This window comes from Rana temporaria, chromosome 2 (assembly GCF_905171775.1).
Source record: "Rana temporaria chromosome 2, aRanTem1.1, whole genome shotgun sequence".
Lineage (NCBI taxonomy): Eukaryota > Metazoa > Chordata > Amphibia > Anura > Ranidae > Rana > Rana temporaria.
The window spans coordinates 40,921,166-40,940,522 of record NC_053490.1 but is presented as its reverse complement, the minus strand read 5'-3'; the positions used below and the strand labels follow the sequence as shown (position 1 = coordinate 40,940,522).

At 46.5% G+C, this 19,357-nt stretch overlaps 1 protein-coding gene across 1 annotated transcript in view; it reads right to left on the bottom strand.

The window, feature by feature from the left end:
- The window catches only part of LOC120928972 (N-acetylated-alpha-linked acidic dipeptidase 2-like), a 181,647-nt gene extending 163,410 nt beyond the window's left edge, over positions 1 to 18,237 (bottom strand). Inside the window, exon 1 of the mRNA XM_040340127.1 lies at positions 17,890 to 18,237. Coding sequence (XP_040196061.1) covers positions 17,890 to 18,023 — 134 coding nt within the window. The 5' untranslated portion in view covers positions 18,024 to 18,237. The remainder of the gene's footprint in view (positions 1 to 17,889) is intronic.
- Between the last annotated feature and the right edge of the window lie 1,120 nt (positions 18,238 to 19,357).

Below are 19,357 nucleotides of genomic sequence, written 5' to 3'. Positions count from 1 at the left end.
TGCTATCACTGCAAAAAAAAGTACTAGATGAGCCTTTCTCAACCTTTCTACGCTTGAGAAACCCTCAAAACATTTTCAGGTCTCAGAGAGAAAAGTCCCTCTTGCGCTGGTGATCAATGTAGAAGTGAATGTCATTGGGGCCCCCTCCTTATATTTGTGGTCATTGTAGGTGGGAGATCAATCTGTCATTGCTCGCTTGTAAAGCAACCCACAACAACTTCAGGTGGAAACGTATGCCCCGTACACACGATCGGAAATTCCGACAGCAAAAGTCCAATGTGAGCTTTTGAATGGAAATTCTGACCGTGTGTACGCTCTTTTGCTATCGGAATTTCTGCCAACAAAAGATTGAGAGCTGGTTCTCAAATTTTCCGACAGAAAAAAAATCCTATTGGAAAACCCGATCGTCTGTAGCAATTCCGATGCGCAAAATTCCAACGCATGCTCGGAAACAATTTGATGCATGCTCGAGGCATTGAATTTAATTTTCTCGGCTCGTCGTAGTGTTGTATGTCACCACGTTCTTGAGGGTCGAAAATTCAGAGAACTTGTGTGTGACTGTGTGTATGCAAGCCAAGCTTGAGCGGAATTCCAAGGTTTTTCCGACGGAAAATCCGATTGTGTGTATGCGGCATTAGGGTTTCATGGAACCCTTGTTGAGAATGGCTTGACTGCACTAAATCAAGTCAACATGCCAAAACGGTTTCTTTCGCTTTACATAAAGTAGGAAAATGTGTCCCTATTGGGGATTCCGCAGTGAGTTATGTGATGGGGAATCTCTTCAGGGGACACACGAAAAAAAAAAAATTTGGTAGTATAAAGAAGGGTTAGAACTTTAATGCCGTATACACACAACCGCTTTTCATGACGAAAAAAAGGCCATTTTTTAAATTGGTCGTGAAAAACGGACGTGTGTAGGCTCCAGAGCATTTTTCTCGATGAGAAAAATGGGCGTTAAAAATTTAGAACATGCTCTATTTTTTCTTATTGTTTTTCACATTGTTTTTCAATTTCACGTTGTGAAAAAAGGTCATGTGTAGGCTTTAACGAAGGGGGAAAAAAACGCATGCTCAGAAGCAAGTTATGAAATAGGGAAATTAGCAAAAGCAGCCCAAAGGGTGGCGCCATTCGAATGCAACTTCCCCTTTATAGTGCCGTTGTACGTGTTGTACGTCACTGCGCTTTGCTTGAGTATTTTTTTTAACGATCGTGTGTATGCAAGGCAGGCTTGAGAGGAATCGCGTCGAGAAAAACTTTGTTTTTTTAATGACATGAATAACGGTCGTTTGTACGCGGCATGATATATTTATTGCTGTCCATGCCCTCCAGTGCTGGTGACAACCTCTCACGAAAGCTACTCTTCTGGTGCCGGCACAAGTATCAGTGTGATCATTTGATGATTCAATCAATTTGATATTCTGACACAGTCTATAAAAAAAACAGAACTGGGTGTGGGCATTTTTTTGATTGATTGAAGTAAACAGAAAGTTATTATCAAGCATGGAAAGCTATGGCTCATTTTGATTGGACTGTAGTGTCTACGTATTTCAGAGGTCTCCAAACTATGGCTTGCAGGCCAAATGTAGCCCACTACAAGATTTTAGCAGCAAGGGTCAGATGTGTAGCCTCAGTTTGGGTCCAACGTGCCTGAACACAGCTTTGACTGCAAGTCAGTAGAGGTCCACTTCTTCCCCCACCCCAGTCTCCAATGCAGGTCCTCCCTTCTGTGCTGTACTCATCCCCTTTATTGGTTGTTCGTACCACCAGCATCGCCACCCCAGCATTTACAGGAAGATAGAATTTCCAGTCTTGTTTCACCTCCCAGCTCCGACCTGCTGCAAAACAATGCTCCCTGCCTGCTTTACAGCCATGTTGCAAGTGTGTAAGGTAAGGTTGTACTCTGATTGGGACCCTGATAAAGACCCTGATGTAAGTTGGAACGCTGATGTAAGGGTGGACTCTGATGTGAATACTGATGTAAAGGGAATTTAAATGTAAGGGGATTCTGATTAGGGCCCTGATGTAATGAGGGCTCTGATTTAAAGGGGTCATCTATTGTGGAGTCTGATGTAAAGAAGACTCTAATGTAAAGGGGGGTGCTGATGTGAGGTCAGATGTAAAAGGAACTCTGATGTAAGGGGGGCTCTGATGGGAACCCTGATGTAGCAAGGACTCTAATGGGCACTCTGTGAGAAAAACTCGTATGTAATCGGCGACTCTGATGGGGTTCTGAAGTAAGGTGAGATTCTGATGGGGACTTTGATGTAAAGAAGATCCTGGTAAGTGTAGTGCCTGTGCACTTTATGGCACCGGTGCTAGTCAAATTTAAGGGAAATATCAGAGTTTAGTCAGACTCTGATCCAGATTGTTAAAGGGGTTGTAAAGGAAAAAAAATGTTTTCATAATAAGCATCCTTTACCTGCAGACATTCCTCTTTTCACTTCCTCATTGTTCGTTTTTGCTCAGAAGTTGCTCTATTTCTTCTCTGTTCTGTTCACTTCCTGCTTGTCTGATTTTACTGACCACCGTGACGGGAGGCTTTACTGCGGTGGTCAGTGACATGCCCCCCCCCCCCCCCCCCCGGGAACTACATCTGTGTGGCAGGATGCTCTCTACGTGTTAGAGACTTCAAGGAGGTGTGAATTACTGGGCGTGCCGCAATGCATACTGGGAAATGTAGTTCCAATCAGGAGGGTTTGGCCTCGCTGTGCATGCTGGGGAGGGGTATTTATGAGGCAGACGCCATTGGTTCTGGGTCTTCTTCATCCAGTGTGGCACCCACATTTAGGGTGGCCACATCATCGCGCACCGGCGTTATGGCCTACCTGGCCCAGGGCGTGCGTGCCACGCGGTGTTCCTGGTCCTGGGACTAGCTGGCCCGGAACATCTGAACAGCGATGGGGACCCAGTGAGTGACTGGGTTCCCACCTTTGAGGATCCCAAGCTGTATTGCTGTTCGGTGGGGAGTCAGTCTGAGGAGCGCCATTGAGAGGCTGGCGGTCCAAATGGGCCTGGACAAACCACGGGGATCAAGGTAGCCGGACACTGAGGGACTGATCACCTGTCATTTGGTACCTGGGCGACAAGTTGAAGGAGACCCAGGCGTAACTCATCTAAGGAGGTATATCTCCAAGAATTTAATCCAGAGAGGGCCTGTGGCAGAGGTGTCTTTCTGAGGCTCACCGAGGAGGGTCCGGGTACACTAGACTCACTCCGGCAGGAGTGGCGCAGAAAAAGAGTGACGCTTGGGAGCAGGACTGTTTCCCTATCCTCATGCCTCCCTTCTTCTTCAACTTTACTTTCCTCACCATAAGTTTACTGTTTTTACCCGGCTGGGTAATAAAGAGCACAGCAAAGAGCACCTGTCGTGGACATTCCTTTACTTCTACTATATGCAATACGCATCATTCACCTCTAGGAATTCGGAGAAGCCATGAGGTAATATGCCGCCCAAACATCCAGCAGCTCCTCCGGCTGCTGGAGTGCTACATAAGAAATATGCAAACTGAATATATTTTGGTTTGTCCTTCTCTGTCCCTCAGGTGATAACCAGGGATCAAAACAAACCCTGCATCTGTCTATCTCTCTTCTCTACATCCGTTCAAAGTGCTGAATTATAAAGCTCGTCTGAGATTTCAGAAAAAAAGTGGGCGGAGAGCTGAAGTTACACTCTGCAGAGCTCAGTGAGGGAAGCTCTGAGAGCTGATTGGATAGAAGAGACACACCTCTCTTCACACAGCACACAGAAACAGAACTGAGGCTCTCAATCAGCTGGATGTCCCTCCCCTGTCACCATTTTTCTCTTGGTGTCAGGAAAACTTGTCAGAAGTGATTCATGCTGATAGCAGCAAACAAAAGTGACACTTAGGCCAGCCATAGAGGGAGCTAACTTATTTTCTGCAACTTTAAGTTGCAGGAGCCATTGTGTTCTCTGGAATGGGGAGAGGAGGTAGCTGTTCCTGCCAGAAAAACACATTGATTATTGCTAGCAGCTACAACAGCCAATAGCAATGATTGCATGTAAAATCCTGCAAGCTGGCTCGATCGATCAACTTGGTACATTAAGCCTGCCCATAGGTGGGTGGAATCTCGGCCGGTTCAGTAGGAGATTTGAACCATCGTTGGCCAACTTTAGTGCTCCTAATTGAGACAAGTACACACTATAGAGCAGGGGTGCCCAACCTTCTGAAGAGCAAGGGCCACTTAAGCGACTTGGTAACCGGTCGTGGGACACAATGAGTGGAGTGGGTGGATGGCAACCCACTCGGCTCTATAGAGTCCACTCTACTCTTAGCACAACAAACTCGCAGGTAATAGAAGTCTATGGCTCAGTGCAGGTGATCCACAGCCCAGTAACCACTGCAGAACAGATATGCCCATATATACACACACTGTTTGCCAGATTCAGGTAGGACTTACGCCAACGTATCTTCTTATATGCCGCGTAAGTCCACGGATGCGCCGTTGTATCTATGCGCCGTATTCTTGAAACCAGATACGCCTGAATTCTGGCTCCATCCGACCGACGTAAGTCTCCTACGCCGTTGTATCTTGGGTGCATATTTACGCTGGCCGCTAGGGGTGCTTCCATTGATTTACCCGTCGAATATGTAAATGACGTAGATACGCCGATTCACAAACGTACTTGCGCCCGTCGCAGTAAGCTACGCCGTTTACGTAAGGCGTACGTCCGGCGTAAAGTTATCCCACCTAAAGCAGGGGTAAGTCATGTTAGGGTATGGACGTCGGAACAGCCGTCGTATTTTACACCGTTTACGTAAGTCGTTCGTGAATGGGGCTGGGCGTAGGTTATGTTCACGTCGTACGCATTGAGCCGTTGTATCTTAGGGAGTATATGCAATGTAATTTTGAGAATGCGCGCGCATGCGCCGTTCGTTCAGCCATTCATTTACATGGGGTCACGGTTAAGCTTAATACAACACGCCCTCTACCTTCCTAATTTGAATTAGGCGGGCTTACGCCGGCCCATTTACGCTACGCTGCCGTAACTTAGGGAGCAAGTGCTTTGTGAATACTGGTCTTGCCTCTCTATGTTACGTCGGCATAGCGCATATGAGATGGGCTACGCCCGCTCAAAGTTACGCCGCTGTACCTGAATCTGGCCCTGTGATTTTAGTAATAAAAACTTACCTTTAATAACAGTATTCTATTCAATTCCATCCCCATACCTCCTCAACTTCAGAATGAGGGACAAATGAGCATACCTCCCAACGAAGTTGTTGAGCGGGGGGGTTTATCGCCAATCGCGGGACCGCAGGATTTATCACGAATCACGGTAATCACGGGGGGTTGGGGGTGACGCGGAATCGCGGGGCTCTAGCTCTGATCGCGGGATTTAGCGCGAATCGCGGGACAGTCCGGCAATATCCTAGACGGTTGGGAGGTATGCATCACAAAGCAGGAGTTCATGGGCCACATCAGAGTGCTCCAAGGGCCACATGTGGCCCCCGGGCCACTGGTTGGGCACACCTACTATAAAGGGATTTGCTTTGCTCATATTTCATGTCTGAGGTTTACAACCACTTAACATTTCTTTGCTTTGTCTTACTGAAGTTTTTTTCTCTGTTGGTCTGGATAATATCATGCAGTTGCCACAAAAACGTAAAAGTTATATTTTATTCATGAACTATTTTTCTTTTTTTGGCCTGCAAACATTTGTAATTTTTTTTTTTTTTACTTTTGAAACATGGTAAAAATTGTTGTTTGATCGAACATAAATTAATAAGTAGATTTGCTGTGTTTTAAAAATAGAAGTTGAAATACATAAATATGGGTGCGGCACCAATGAAAGAAATGTTTCCTAAATGTAATAGAAAATTACATCGAAGACAAAAAATAAATAATAAATGGATGCAGAATTCATAATATATAACACATCTGCTCCAGACAACGAAGAATTGTAGTATAGTAAAATGGCAACTCATTGTGTTAACTTATAATTGTAGAGAAACTACAGAGATGGAGAGAGAGGACGGCTCCACAAACAATGAACAATGGAATAACATTTGAACACAACAGTTCTCCATGTAACAGGCAAGATTTAACATTGAGGTTACAGAGTAGTCAGAGGCTCGAGCCAGATGATTATAGAATGTTATCTCGGAGGGTTTGTTCAATCAGGACATGTAGTATGTGTACAGTGCAAGTGAATGGGATGCAGTCTCCCCTTGTAAAACAACCCATTCAGTTTAAAATAGAAGTGAAAACATGTGGGAATAGATATAAGAAACAAAAAAAAAATTAAAAATTATAAATACCTTTTTCCCCTTTTATATTAGTGATCACATACCCTCTGTTCTCAGCTGCTTAAGAGTTGGGGGAGGAGAAACAGCATCACACTGGTCTTGCTGTGTGTGTGTCAGGACAAGTCTGATCATTGGAGGAAAGCAGGCTGAGTACTCAGCACAACAACAAAAAAACTGCCCATGCTGTGCTCTCCTCCCTGGTGTGGTCAGTTTTTTTTAAAATTGGGAAGCAAAGGGACTAGCAGGATCACCAGGGATTTCACACAAAGCAAGCAATACAATGAGAACAGGATACTTTCCCATACAAGTACATGGTACAGGAGACACATATCAAGAATATTGGGTTTACATATTCTTTAGATGCAATGGCCCGGATTCACAAAGCACTTACGCCGACGTATCTCGAGATACACCGCGTAAGTGTAAATATGCGCCGTCGTATCTATGCGCCGTGCCCACAAAACTAGATACGTCTGAAAATAGGCTTCATGATTCATCTGACCGACGTAACTTTCCTACGCCGGCGTATCGTAGGCGCATATTTACGCTGGGTGCATTTGCCGCTCCCATTAATTTTCTATAAGCATATGCAAATGAGGGAGATACGGCGATTCACGAACATACTTGCACCCGGCGCATAATATACCCGGTTTGCGTAAGTCGTACGTCCGGCGTAAAGTTATTCCCCATATAGGAGGCGTAACTCATGCAAAGGTATGGACCAGGGAACACAGCCGTCGTATTTTATGTTGTTTACGTAGTACGTGAATATGGCTAGGCGTAGGTTACGTTCACGTCGTAGGCAGTGATTCGACGTATCTTAGGCCCCGTACACACGAGAGGATCGATCCGCTGAAATTGATCTGTGGATCGGTTTCAGCGGATAGATCCGCTGGTGTGTACGATCCAGCGGATATTTATCCGCGGATATATTTCGGGCCGACCGATTTCCAGCGGATAAAAATTTCTTAGCATGCTAAGAAATCTATCCGCTGGAATCGGCTCCAGCGGATCGATCCGGTGGTCTGTACAGACTCACCGGATCGATCCGTCCGAACCCATCCCTCGCATGCGTCGTAATGATTCGATGCATGCGTGGATATCCTTATATGACAGCGTCGCGCACGTCGCCGCGGCGACACGTCACCGCGGACGGAATTCCGCGGGGATTTTGATCTCCTGGTTAGTACAACCAGGAGATAAAAATCCGCCAGAGGATTTATCCGCGGATACGGTCCGGAGGACCGTTTCTGCGGATAAATCCTCTCGTGTGTACCCGGCATTAGGCAGTTGTTTCGACGTGATTCTGAGAATGCGCACTGGGATGCGGCCACGGGATGGCGCATGCGCCGTTAATTTTAAGTACTTCTATGACGCTTTGCCCATCATTTGCATGGGGTCACGCCTCATTAGCATGGCTCACGCCCACTTCCACCTACGCTGTCTTACGCCGAGAAAACCCAGTGTATCTTTAAGAGGGAGTGGGAGAGAGTGCTTTGTGAATCCAGTGCTTGCCTCTGTGCGCTGCGCCGGCGTAGCGTAAAAGAGATACGCTACGTCGGCATAAATATGCGCCGAGGTATGTGAATCCGGGCCCTTGTTTCCTATGCATAGGCTGTAACTATATATGATCGTGGAAAGAGCCTTATTTGATCACAAAATCTGCTGACTGTGATTAGTAGGGCTACAGCGATTGTATAATAAATATTGCATATCTGTCATGAGAATGATCAAATACCACCAAAAGGAAACTCTATTTGTGGGGAAAAAAGGACTTCAATTTTGTTTGGGAGCCACGTCGCACGACCGCGCAAATTGTCAGTTAAAGCGACGCAGTGCCAAATCGCAAAAAGTGCTATGGTCAGGAAGGGGGTAAATTCTTCCGGGCCTGAAGTGGTTAAGGGATTTTGTGAATAAAGGTACATTTCATAAAATTTTCAGTGTGGTTTATGTAGCATATTCCCCTTTTTGTTTGTTAATAACCTGTTTATTTAAGAATTGCACCCCATCCCGCCCCGCTTTCCAATTTTTTTTCCGGCTCTTCATTGGTTTGATTGATAGCAGCGCAGCCATTGGCTCCCGCTGCTGTCAATCAAATCCAATGATGCGCTGCGTCAGGGGGCAGGGCCGAGTCATACACTCGGCGGCTATGGCCACCGACTATATCACACTGGAGCGCGCCCGCAAGGTAACCCCCTCGGGAGAGAGCTTACCAGATGGGGGTTAGCTCTTGCGGGGAGGAGCCGCGAGAGCCACCGTGGGACCTCAGAACAGGACGATCGGGGTCACTCGAAACGAACTGCACAGTTGAGGTAAGTATGGTATGTTTTAAAAAAAAAAAAATCTGAACCTTTACTGCCACTTTAATTTAAGACCCCCTTCTGATCCATCCAAATCCTTTACAGAGCCTACAATATGAATCAGACTGAAATTTCCTTCCTTTTTTCTGTAAATTATTATTTGAGTTATCTAAAGAAATTAGGGCCAGATTCACAAAGGAGATACGACGGAGTATCTCAGATACTCCGTCTTATCTCTCAGAGTATCTATGTGACTGATTCATAGAATCAGTTACGCATAGATGGGCCAGATCCACAAAAACCTGGCGCAACTTAAAAAATCCCATTTAAGTTACACTGCCTTAAAATTTCTACCTAAGTGCCCGATCCACAAAGCACTTACCTAGAAATTTCAGGCCGTGTAACTAAAATTCCGCCGGCGCAAGGCGTTCCTATTCAAATGGGGCGAGTCCCATTTAAATGAGGCGCGCTCCCGCGCCGGCCGTACTGCGCATGGGCGGAGTTACGTTACGCCGAGTTTTGTGGATCGTGCCGGCTTAAAAAAGTTGCGTCGGGAAAAAAAAAAAAAAATGACAGCGTCGCTCAGCATGCATTCCTGAGAGGGAGAACTCCATGCCAATTTTCAAAGAAAAAAACGGCATGGGTTCACCCCCCAGGAGCATACCAGGCCCTTAGGTCTGGTATGGGTTGTAAGGAGACCCCCCTACGCCGAAAAATCGACGTAGGGGTTTCCCCTACCATCTATACCAGACCCGTATCCAAAGCACGCTACCCGGCCGGTCAGGAAAGGGAGTGGGGACGAGCGAGCGCCCCCCCCCTCCTGAGCCGTGCCAGGCCGCATGCCCTCAACATGGGGGGGTTGTGTGCTCTGGGGCAGGGGGGCGCACTGCCGGCCCCCCCACCCCAGAGCACCCTGTCCCCATGTTGATGAGGACAGGACCTCTTCCCGACAACCCTTGCCGTTGGTTGTCGGGGTCTGCGGGCGGGGGCTTATCGGAATCTGGGAGTCCCCTCAAATAAGGGGGCCCCCAGATACCGGCCCCCCACCCTAAGTGAATGAATGAATGAAAAACTTATAAAGCGCGGCGCATGCGAACTGAATCGCTTCTGGGCGCTAGTTGTTCGTGTCTCATGACATCAAAAGAGCAGAGTTTTGATCTGTCTTCTGAAAGTCAGGTGGTTTTCCTCCAACCAAATGCTGGTTGGTAAAGCGTTCCATAGTCTAGGACCCTGAAAAGCAAACCTTCTTTCTCCTTTGGACTTGTATTTGGTTTTTGGTACCCTGACCAGATTTTGGTCGGTGGATTGCAGAACGCGATTCGAATTGTGAGGTTCTATCTTGTCGCAAAGATATTGCGGAGCCTTCCCATGGATGCACTTATGTGTCAGGCAGAGTGCTTTAAATGCAATTCTGTCTTTTACTGGCAGCCAGTGAAGGGTTCTCAACGAAGGTGAGATTGATTCCCATTTTTTTTTCCCAGTCACCAGTCTGGCGGCCGTATTCTGAACGACTTGCAGACGGGAGATTTGGTACTTTGGGAGTCCGAGGTATAGGGCGTTAGCATAGTCCAGTCTGGGATTCACGATTGTTCCCACCACGACTGCTACGTCTTCTTTGGGGATAAATGGAATAAGTCTGCGTAGTAGGCGCAACAGATGGTGCGCTCCGCTGACTACTGACCCTATTTGTGCGTCCATTGTCATGAAGGTGTCGAAGATGACCCCGAGACTTTTGACTTTGGAGCTAGGGGTGATGATTTGGCCCAGAATGAGCGGGGGTGTCCAGGTTGTTGCCAGTTGACTCTTTCGGCTGGCATGAAACATAAGGAGTTCTGTTTTTGAACTGTTGAGTTTAAGATAACTCTTTGTCATCCAGTTTTCTATCAAAGAGAGACATTTCTCTAAACTGGGATGATGATCCTTTTTGTTGCAGATGCGAAAATACAGTTGCGTATCGTCTGCATAAGAGTGATAGAGTAGTTCTTGGCTACTGATAATATCAAAGAGAGGGCGAAGATAGATGTTGAAAAGCACCGGTGACAGGGGGGATCCTTGGGGGACTCCACATGACACCGTGCACTTTTCCGACGTGAAAGAACCCAATTTAACTGTTTGTGATCGGTTTTCAAGAAAGGAAGAAAACCATGGTAAATCACCTTCTGCGACTTCTGCTACCTTGGCTTGTCGCATCAGTAACAGTTTGTGGTCTACCGTGTCAAAGGCTGCGCTTAGGTCCAGCAGAACCAGGAGACAAGATTCTCCTTCGTCTGCGGCCTCGAGGGCATCGTCCCATATTTTGAGTAAGGCCGTTTCTGTCCCGTGTCCGGGACGGAAGCCTGATTGTAATGGATCCAGTAGATTGTGGGTATCTAGATGCTGTTGCAGCTGTTGTACCACTACTTTCTCCATTATCTTGGAGAGAACATTTAGGCCTGTTATGGGACGGCGGTGAGTTGGGTCCTTGGGATCCAGGTTAGGTTTTTTCAAGAGGGGCTGGATTGTGCCCTCTTTCAACAGGGATGGCACTGTGCCTTCCTTAAATGACTGGTTTATAAGCTGTGTGATGGGTGGTGCCAGGATGTCGGCACATTCCTTCAGCAGTTTGGTGGGGATGATATCATTGGGCGATGTGCTGTTCCGCAAAGCACCAATGATATTTTTTGTGGTATCGATGGAGATCGGTTCCAGAGTGAACTTTGTTGATTGTAGAGCGTTTCTGTGGGTGTTTTGTGGTTGATTGATGGTGGGGTTGAGGGGGGTATTGTTTTGCAAGATGCTTTCCCGGATTCTTTTAATTTTGTTGATGAAGAAATCCGATAGTTCATTACAGAACTCTTGGGTGTCTGAGTTGGGGACTTCAAGACATCCTGGATTCATGGTCTGGGTGACCTTCTTGAAGAGTTCGCGGGGGCGGTTTAGGGCGCTGTTAATCGCCATAGAAAAATGATGTTTCTTGGTTTTGAAGATTTCTTTATGATATCGTGTTGTTATTGCCTTGTAGATGATGAGGTTATCCTCTGCAGGGCTTCTTTTCCAGGCGGCTTCCGCCCTTCTGCGCTCTTGCTTCAGAAGCGACAGCTGGTTGTTGAACCAGCCAGACTTTCTTTTTCGGATGCAGGCTTTGCGTTTCGGTGCTACTAAATCGGCTGACTGTAGCAGGGCTGCGTTTATGGCATCCAGTGTATCTGCGGCTGTTTGATGTGGATGGATTGTTTTGATTCTGTTTCCCAAGGTAGATTTAAAGAGTTCCGAATGGAGCTTCTTCTGAGATCTAGCCCCGTGTATTGTCACCGGCTTGGGTGCTTTTATCACTGGGGGAATTTTGGAGATTGTGAAATTGATTGCATGGTGGTCTGTCCATGGCAATGGTTCATTTTCTAAAATGCTTATTTTCAGATTTTGTCTGAAAATTAGGTCGAGTGTGTGACCTGAAGCATGTGTTGGCCCGCATATAAGTTGCTGTAGCTCTAATCCCTCCAGGTGATCGATGCAGGCGTCCGCAATGGGATCCTGTGCGGAGTTGGCCCACAGATTAAAGTCCCAGAGCAGCAAAAGATGTTTGCTGTTAAGGGTATAAGTGGATATGAACTCCGTTAAAGATGGCAAAAACTGCGATTTTGGCCCAGGTGGCCTATAGCAGAGGAGAATGTGAACAGTCTCCTGGGGGGAAGTTTGAAGTTGAAGAGTAAGGGTTTCCATGAATGGAAGAAGATTTTGAAGGGCTGGCTTAGTGATTGTAATGTGATTCTTGTGGATCACCGCCAGGCCTCCTCCTCTTTGCCCTATTCTCTTTGCCCCATCATGCTCCGGCAGGTACCCACGTGGTGGGTGCCTACCCACGTGCACCCACCACGTGGGTACCTACCGGAGCATGAAGGGACGGTGATGCCTATATAAATGGGATGCAAGGCGCGCTTCCATCATTACAGTGACAAGAGGCGACGAGTCAACATCGGAAGAAGGGAGAAGAAGAACCTGACGTCACAGAAGACCGCGATGGCTGCCTGCTAGTAATTGAGCTAACACACGAAGATAGCAGGCAGCCAGCGCTGAAGAAGAAGGCACCGGACAGCTGCAGAAGAACCGGGGTTCGCCGAGTCAACAGCGGAGAGCGGCGGAGATAGAAGAAGACCCCCGGAGAGCGGAAGAAGACCCCCCCCCCCGGAGAGCGGAAGAAGAAACCCCCTCCGGAGAGTGGAAGAAGACCCCCGGAAAGTGGAAGAAGAAGCCCCCCCTGGTATTAGAGCTAATAAAGAAGACAGGGGGGGCCTCCGGAGCAGACTAATAAAATATTTTAAAAACCCTTGTGTTGTGTGTTTAATAACTTTAACTTTTTGCCTCCAGGTGAATGGGTAGGGGTACGATGTACCCCATATCCATTCACTTAGGGTGGGGGGCCGGTATCTGGGGCCCCCCTTATTTGAGGGGACTCCCAGATTCCGATAAGCCCCCGCCCGCAGACCCCGACAACCAACGGCAAGGGTTGTCGGGAAGAGGTCCTGTCCTCATCAACATGGGGACAGGGTGCTCTGGGGTGCGCCCCCCTGCCCCAGAGCACCCAACCCCCCCATGTTGAGGGCATGCGGCCTGGCACGGCTCAGGAGGGGGGGGCGCTCGCTCGTCCCCACTCCTTTTCCTGACCGGCCGGGTAGCGTGCTTTGGATACGGGTCTGGTATGGATTGTAGGGGGACCCCCTACGTCGATTTTTCGGCGTAGGGGGGTCTCCTTACAACCCATACCAGACCTAAGGCCCTGGTATGCTCCTGGGGGGGAACCCATGCCGGTTTTGTTTTTACAAATTGCCGTGGAGTTCTCCCTCGGGAATGCATACCAAATGCCGTCGCTTGAGTGGGCTTTTACATGGTGTTACTAGTTTACACTTTGTAACAACAGCCCTAGTTTTACACTTGCAAACTAAAACTTACGGCGAAAAAACGAGGCTGAAAAGCTTTGTGGATCGCCTTAAGTGCTAATTTGCATACTAGAAGCGGCATTTCGACTCGAAATGCCCCCAGCGGCGGATGCGGTACTGCATCCTAAGATTCGGCAGTGTAATTCAATTACACATGCCGGATCTTCTGCCTAACTTTGGAAAACTGCTTCTGTGGATCAGTTCCAAAGTTAGGACAAGGGATACGATGGAGTAACAGCAGTTACTCCGTCGTATCTCTTTTGTGGATCTGGCCCAGATATCCCTAAAATCCGACAGGTGTAATTGTTTTACACTGTCGGATCTTAGGATGCAATACCGCGGCCGCCGCTGGGGGGAGTTTGTGTCGTAAACCAGCGTCGGGTATGCAAATTAGGAGTTACGGCGATCCACAACGGTTTTCCGCGTTCGCTACGTCGCCGCTAGTCTAGTTTCCCATCGCAAAGTTAGTCGTCGTTTTGGGTGCCTTAACTTTAGTCAACAAACGTATTGCTGTCTAAAGTATGGCCGTCGTTCCCGCGTCGAAATTTAAAATTTCACGTCGTTTGCGTAACACGTCCGGGAATACGGAAGTACGCTACGCGCGTCGCCGTTCGAAAAAATGACGTCACTTCACGCAAAGCACAGCGGGAGTTACGAAACGGAGCATGCGCAGTAGGTCCGGCGCGGGAGCGCGCCTAATTTAAATGTTACCCGCCCATTCGATTTGGACGGCCTTGCGCCGGACGTATTTACGATACACCACCGCAAGTTTCCAGGTAAGTGCTTTGTGGATCGGGCACTAAAACTGAAAACTTGTGGCGGTGTAACGTAAATGGCTTACGTTACACCGGCGCTATTGTACCTGAATCTGGCCCTTAGTGCATACTGAGTACAAACCATAGACAAATGAGTCTACACCACTACAAATGCACAGCAACAGCTGATATTCTGAACTAGTTTTGGACCCAATTTTGGAGATCCTGGTGTGCTGGTGACACTTTCTTCTCATTCTTACATATACAACACTGTTGTAGCTTCTGTCCTGAGGAGTAATAGGGAACCTTTGGCCTTGAAAGCAAACACAATCAACTTTTCATGTCTTTGAGCATTAGATTTTTAGGCCCCTCTCACCAGTGTTACCAACCTTCCAGATTGAAATATACTGGCACGACACCCAAAGTTTACTGGCGCAGCCACGTTTTTACTGGCATTTCACAAAAGTTACTAAATTACATTTTTAGGTGCAAATTTCAGTATTTAGGCTACAAACAAGTTAGCTAGGCAAATAGCAATGTGATTTAAGGTAGATATTAAGGTAAAAAAACATATTTTTGTTATTTTCGATATAATAAGGGCAAATTATTTAGTCACATCACCCCCTGCCTCCATTCCCCTCTGCCACCAACACCCCCTGACTTCACCCCCCTCTGCCACCAACACCCCCCTGCCTTCACCCCCCTCTGCCACCAACACCCCCTGCCTTCACCCCCTTCTGCAGTGCCACAATCTCCCCCTGCTTCCAATCTCCATGCGCAGTTCCAAGCCGAACCAATCTCGGCTATTTTTACTGGCACATTCCTGCAACCAAGGACATTTACGAACGGGGAAAAAAGTGCCCGTTTTTACGAACTGTCCGTAAAAATACGGACGGTTGGCAACACTGCCTCTCACACGGGCACCTTCGCTAAGAGGAATCCGCTTGCTCAGCGGGGAATAGCCCTGCTGATCCCCACTGAGCGGCGGACACAGGCACAGTCCCATTTTCCTCTATGGGGCATCTGATCCGATCCGCCAGACAGATGAGGAATGGGACCACCACCCATCTGTTTTTGGAAGACAGATTTAATGGGATGGAGGTGGGTGTCAGTGGACATGTATCCGCTGACATCCACCGCTTCAGAGATGAGACTGGAGGGTCCGATCAGGTCTGCCTGAAAAACTGAAAGGCAGACCTGATCAGAAAGCCTGTGTGAAACCAACTTTATTATAGTCACATAACTCTGAGCTGTGAAGAAGTTGGTCTGAAATAATTCCCTATGCCAGATTTTGGGTTAACAGATCTAAATGAGGAGTAGATAACTATATAATGCCCAGCATGCATCATTGACGGTGGGATTCACTCTGATCAATCTATGAAAGTACCGTATATACTTGAGTATAAGCCGACCAGAATATAAGCCAAGGCACCTCATTTTACCACAAAAAACTGGGAAAGCGTATTGCCTAGGGTGTCCATTTGCATGCCTCAAGTTTGACATCCAGGGGACCTACGGCTGGCCGGTACCGGGTCCCCAAATTCCGGGAGATCGGGTGCAAAAGGGTGGCTTGAGTATAAGCCGAGGGGGGCATTTTCAGCACAAAAAATTTGCTGAAAAACTCGGCTTATACTCGAGTATATACGGTATATACACTCTGTGCCACCAGCACTACATACCTTATTAGTACTGGCACAGGGTGTAACCCCCCTCCCCGCCTTCCAGTCTAATGATTTCCTGCTTCTATCCCATAAGGCCATGAGAGCCAAGATGTGGATAGGCTTCCACCTCCTATGTGTGCACTAATAATCCCCTTATTTTAATTTACTGTTAAAAAAATAATAATCCCCTTATTTCTAGAATCTGCCCTCACTACTCATTCGTGAAGTTATAAGTAGCAATTGAGTAGCAGGAGCAGAAAAGAGAGGCATTGCAATGTCAGAAAGTATAAAAATGGACAAATACGGGACACCACAGCCAATGTAGTAAATAATGTGGACATAAGAAATAAGTGGAACCAAAAAGTATATTATGGGGCAACTCAAATGAGCAGCAAAGGGTTTTACTATAATTCTTGAAGTTAAAGGGGTTGTAAAGGCTTGTGTTTTTTCACATGCATCCTATGCATTAAGGTGAAAAAACACCTTGAAGTGACCAACCCCCCCCCCTCCGTTTTATTTACCTGAGTCCGTTCATGTCCTCGGCGTGTCCCCACCGTCCTACTCTCCACAGATAAATTGGATAGATTGATAGCAGCACAGCCATTGGCTCCCGCTGCTGTCAATCATATCCAATGAGGTGGGCGCCGGGGGGGCAGTGCCGAGTCATTCATTCGGCATCTATGGATGCAGAGTGTATGACTCAGGAGCGTGCCCGCAAGGTAACCCCCTCGGGAGAGGGCTTCTCCAAAGGGGTTATCTAATACAGGGAGGAGCCGCGAGACCCGCCGAGGGACCACAGAAGAGGATGTTCGGGGGCAACTCTGTGCAAAACAAGCTGCACAGTGGAGGTAAGTATGACATGTTCGTTATTTAAAAAAAATAAAATTAAAAAAGGAACCTTTAGTGTACACACACCGAAGCAGATTGTAGAATCACCCAACGAGAGAAAGTCCTCTCAGTGACAAGTACCACCAGGATGAATATATATATACACACACACACACACACAGTATATTATACTCTTTGTCCTGCTTGGACAAAACATAGGTTCTCTTTAAGAATGATATTATACACTTTTGTAAGAATGATAATGAGCTTATTGGCACCACACACAATTTACTTCCCAATCTCTCAAACAAAATAAAGCTTAAACATATTAGGTAGATTCAGTAAGAGTTAGGCCGACTTATCAGTAGATAAGCCGACCTAACTCAGAATCTATGCCGACTTATGTTTAAGCGTATGCTCTAACAGAGATACGCTTAAACATATCTAAGATAGGACGGCTTGCGCCGTCCTATCTTAGATTGCAATATTTTGGATGGCCGCTAGGTGGCGCTTCCATTGCGGTCGGCGTAGAATATGTAAATGAGGGGATACGCCGATTCACGATTGTACACCCGGTCGACGCAGTACTTTTACGCCGTTTGCGTAAGAGATAGGCCGCGTAAAGTTAGAGCTATGCCCTAGTGGAATAGTAATGTTAAGTATGGCCGCTGTTCCAGCCGCGAAGTTCTAAATTTTTATGTCGTTTGCGTAAGTCATCCGCAAATCGGGATTTACGTTGTTTACGTCCACGTCGAAATCAATAGGCCCGTGCGGCGTACTTAGCCGCAATGCACACTGGGAAATGTAGTCGCCCGGCGCATGCGCAGTATAAAAAAACGTAAAAAACGTGAGGTCAAGCCCCATTACCATTAAACACGCCCCCCCCCCCCCCAACACATTTGAATTAGGCGCCCTTATGCCCGCCGATTTAAGCTACGCCGTCGTAACTTAGCAGGCAAGTACATTGTGAATCATGTACTTGCCTAGCTAACTTACGGCGGTGTAGTTTAAATTCCTTAGGCTACGCCGCCGCAAAGTTTCGGCATTCTACCTGAATCTACCTAATTGCTTTTGGGTCTTTTTGGGAGCTCAAAATCATTAAAATACCAAAAACATTTCGGTTACTTAAAAAAAAAAAAATGCTGTTTGGTCATTACAATCCTTACATCTGCTGAAGATTCATTCCACTGTCCACTGGGTCTGGTAAGGTGATGGAAGTCTTCTCCAACTCATCATTCATCTCCATTGCCATATTCTGGAAGCTGCCACATTTTCGAAAAAGTATCTTCTGCTCAGCCATTTAACTACGTATATCCACTGATAAAGGAATAGGGCTGAAAATATCTATATAAAAACTTAAAAACAAAAAAACTCATCAACTAAGGTCAGCTAAGAGAAAGGAAAAGAGCTGACCAAATTTCCTTCCCCTTTCTGCATAAAATTGTTGATGATGACGAGTTATCTAAAAAAATTAGTGTGCACTTCTGTCCATACCATAAACAAATGACCCTACACCACAACAAATGCACAGGGAGAGCTGATATTCTAATAGCCTTGTAAATTGTAAGATAGAGCTGTCAAGCAAGGCCACAAATAACTTGGAATAAATATCCTTGGGAGGTGTGTTGTTAACATTAGCGAAAACTGGTCAAGCAGGTTCATTAGGAAACAGCAGGAGATCCTTCCTAGGTAAACAGGTGAAAACATTGTGTTCATAGAAGAAAATAATCTGCTAATGCAGCATAAGGCAGTTTTTTAACTCTGTAAATGCTGCACAAACACATCACAACCAGGTACAATGCACCTGGTTGTGGGGCGTTTACAGAGCATCACTATTTGCTTAAATGGGTCGCGTTCAGCAGAAGTACCGCCCACCGAACGCATCAGGAGCGATCATTTTTGCAGCGTGGACAAAGCATTGTGACTGCAGAATTAGAACATCTCCGTTCACTGCTTTTGCATTTTTTTTTTAACCACTTAAGACCCGGACCAAAATGCAGCTAAAGGACCAGGCCCCTTTTTGCAAATCGGGACTGCGTCGGTTTAACTGACAATTGCGCGGTCGTGCGACATGGCTCCCAAACAAAATTGGTGTCCTTTTTTCCCCACAAATAGAGCTTTCTTTTGGTGGTATTTGATCACCTCTGCGGTTTTTATTTTTTGCTCTATAAACATAAATAGAGCGACAATTTTGAAAAAAATGCAATATTTTTTATTTTTGGCTATAATAAATATATATATAAAAAAAATATTTTCCTCAGTTTAGGCCGATACGTATTCTTCAACCTATTTTTGGTAAAAAAAAATCGCAATAAGCGTTTATCGGTTGGTTTGCGCAAAATTTTTAGCGTTTACAAAATAGGGGATATTTTTATTGCATTTTTATTATTATTTTTTTTTTTTTTACTACTAATGGCGGCGATCAGCGATTTTTTTCGTGACTGCGACATTATGGCGGACACTTCAGACAATTTTGACACATTTTTGGGACCATTGTCATTTTCACAGCAAAAAATGCATTTAAAATGCATTGTTTACTGTGGAAATGACAGTTGCAGTTTGGGAGTTAACCACAGGGGGCGCTAAAGGGGTTATGTGTCACCTAGTGTGTGTTTACAACTGTAGGGGGGTGTG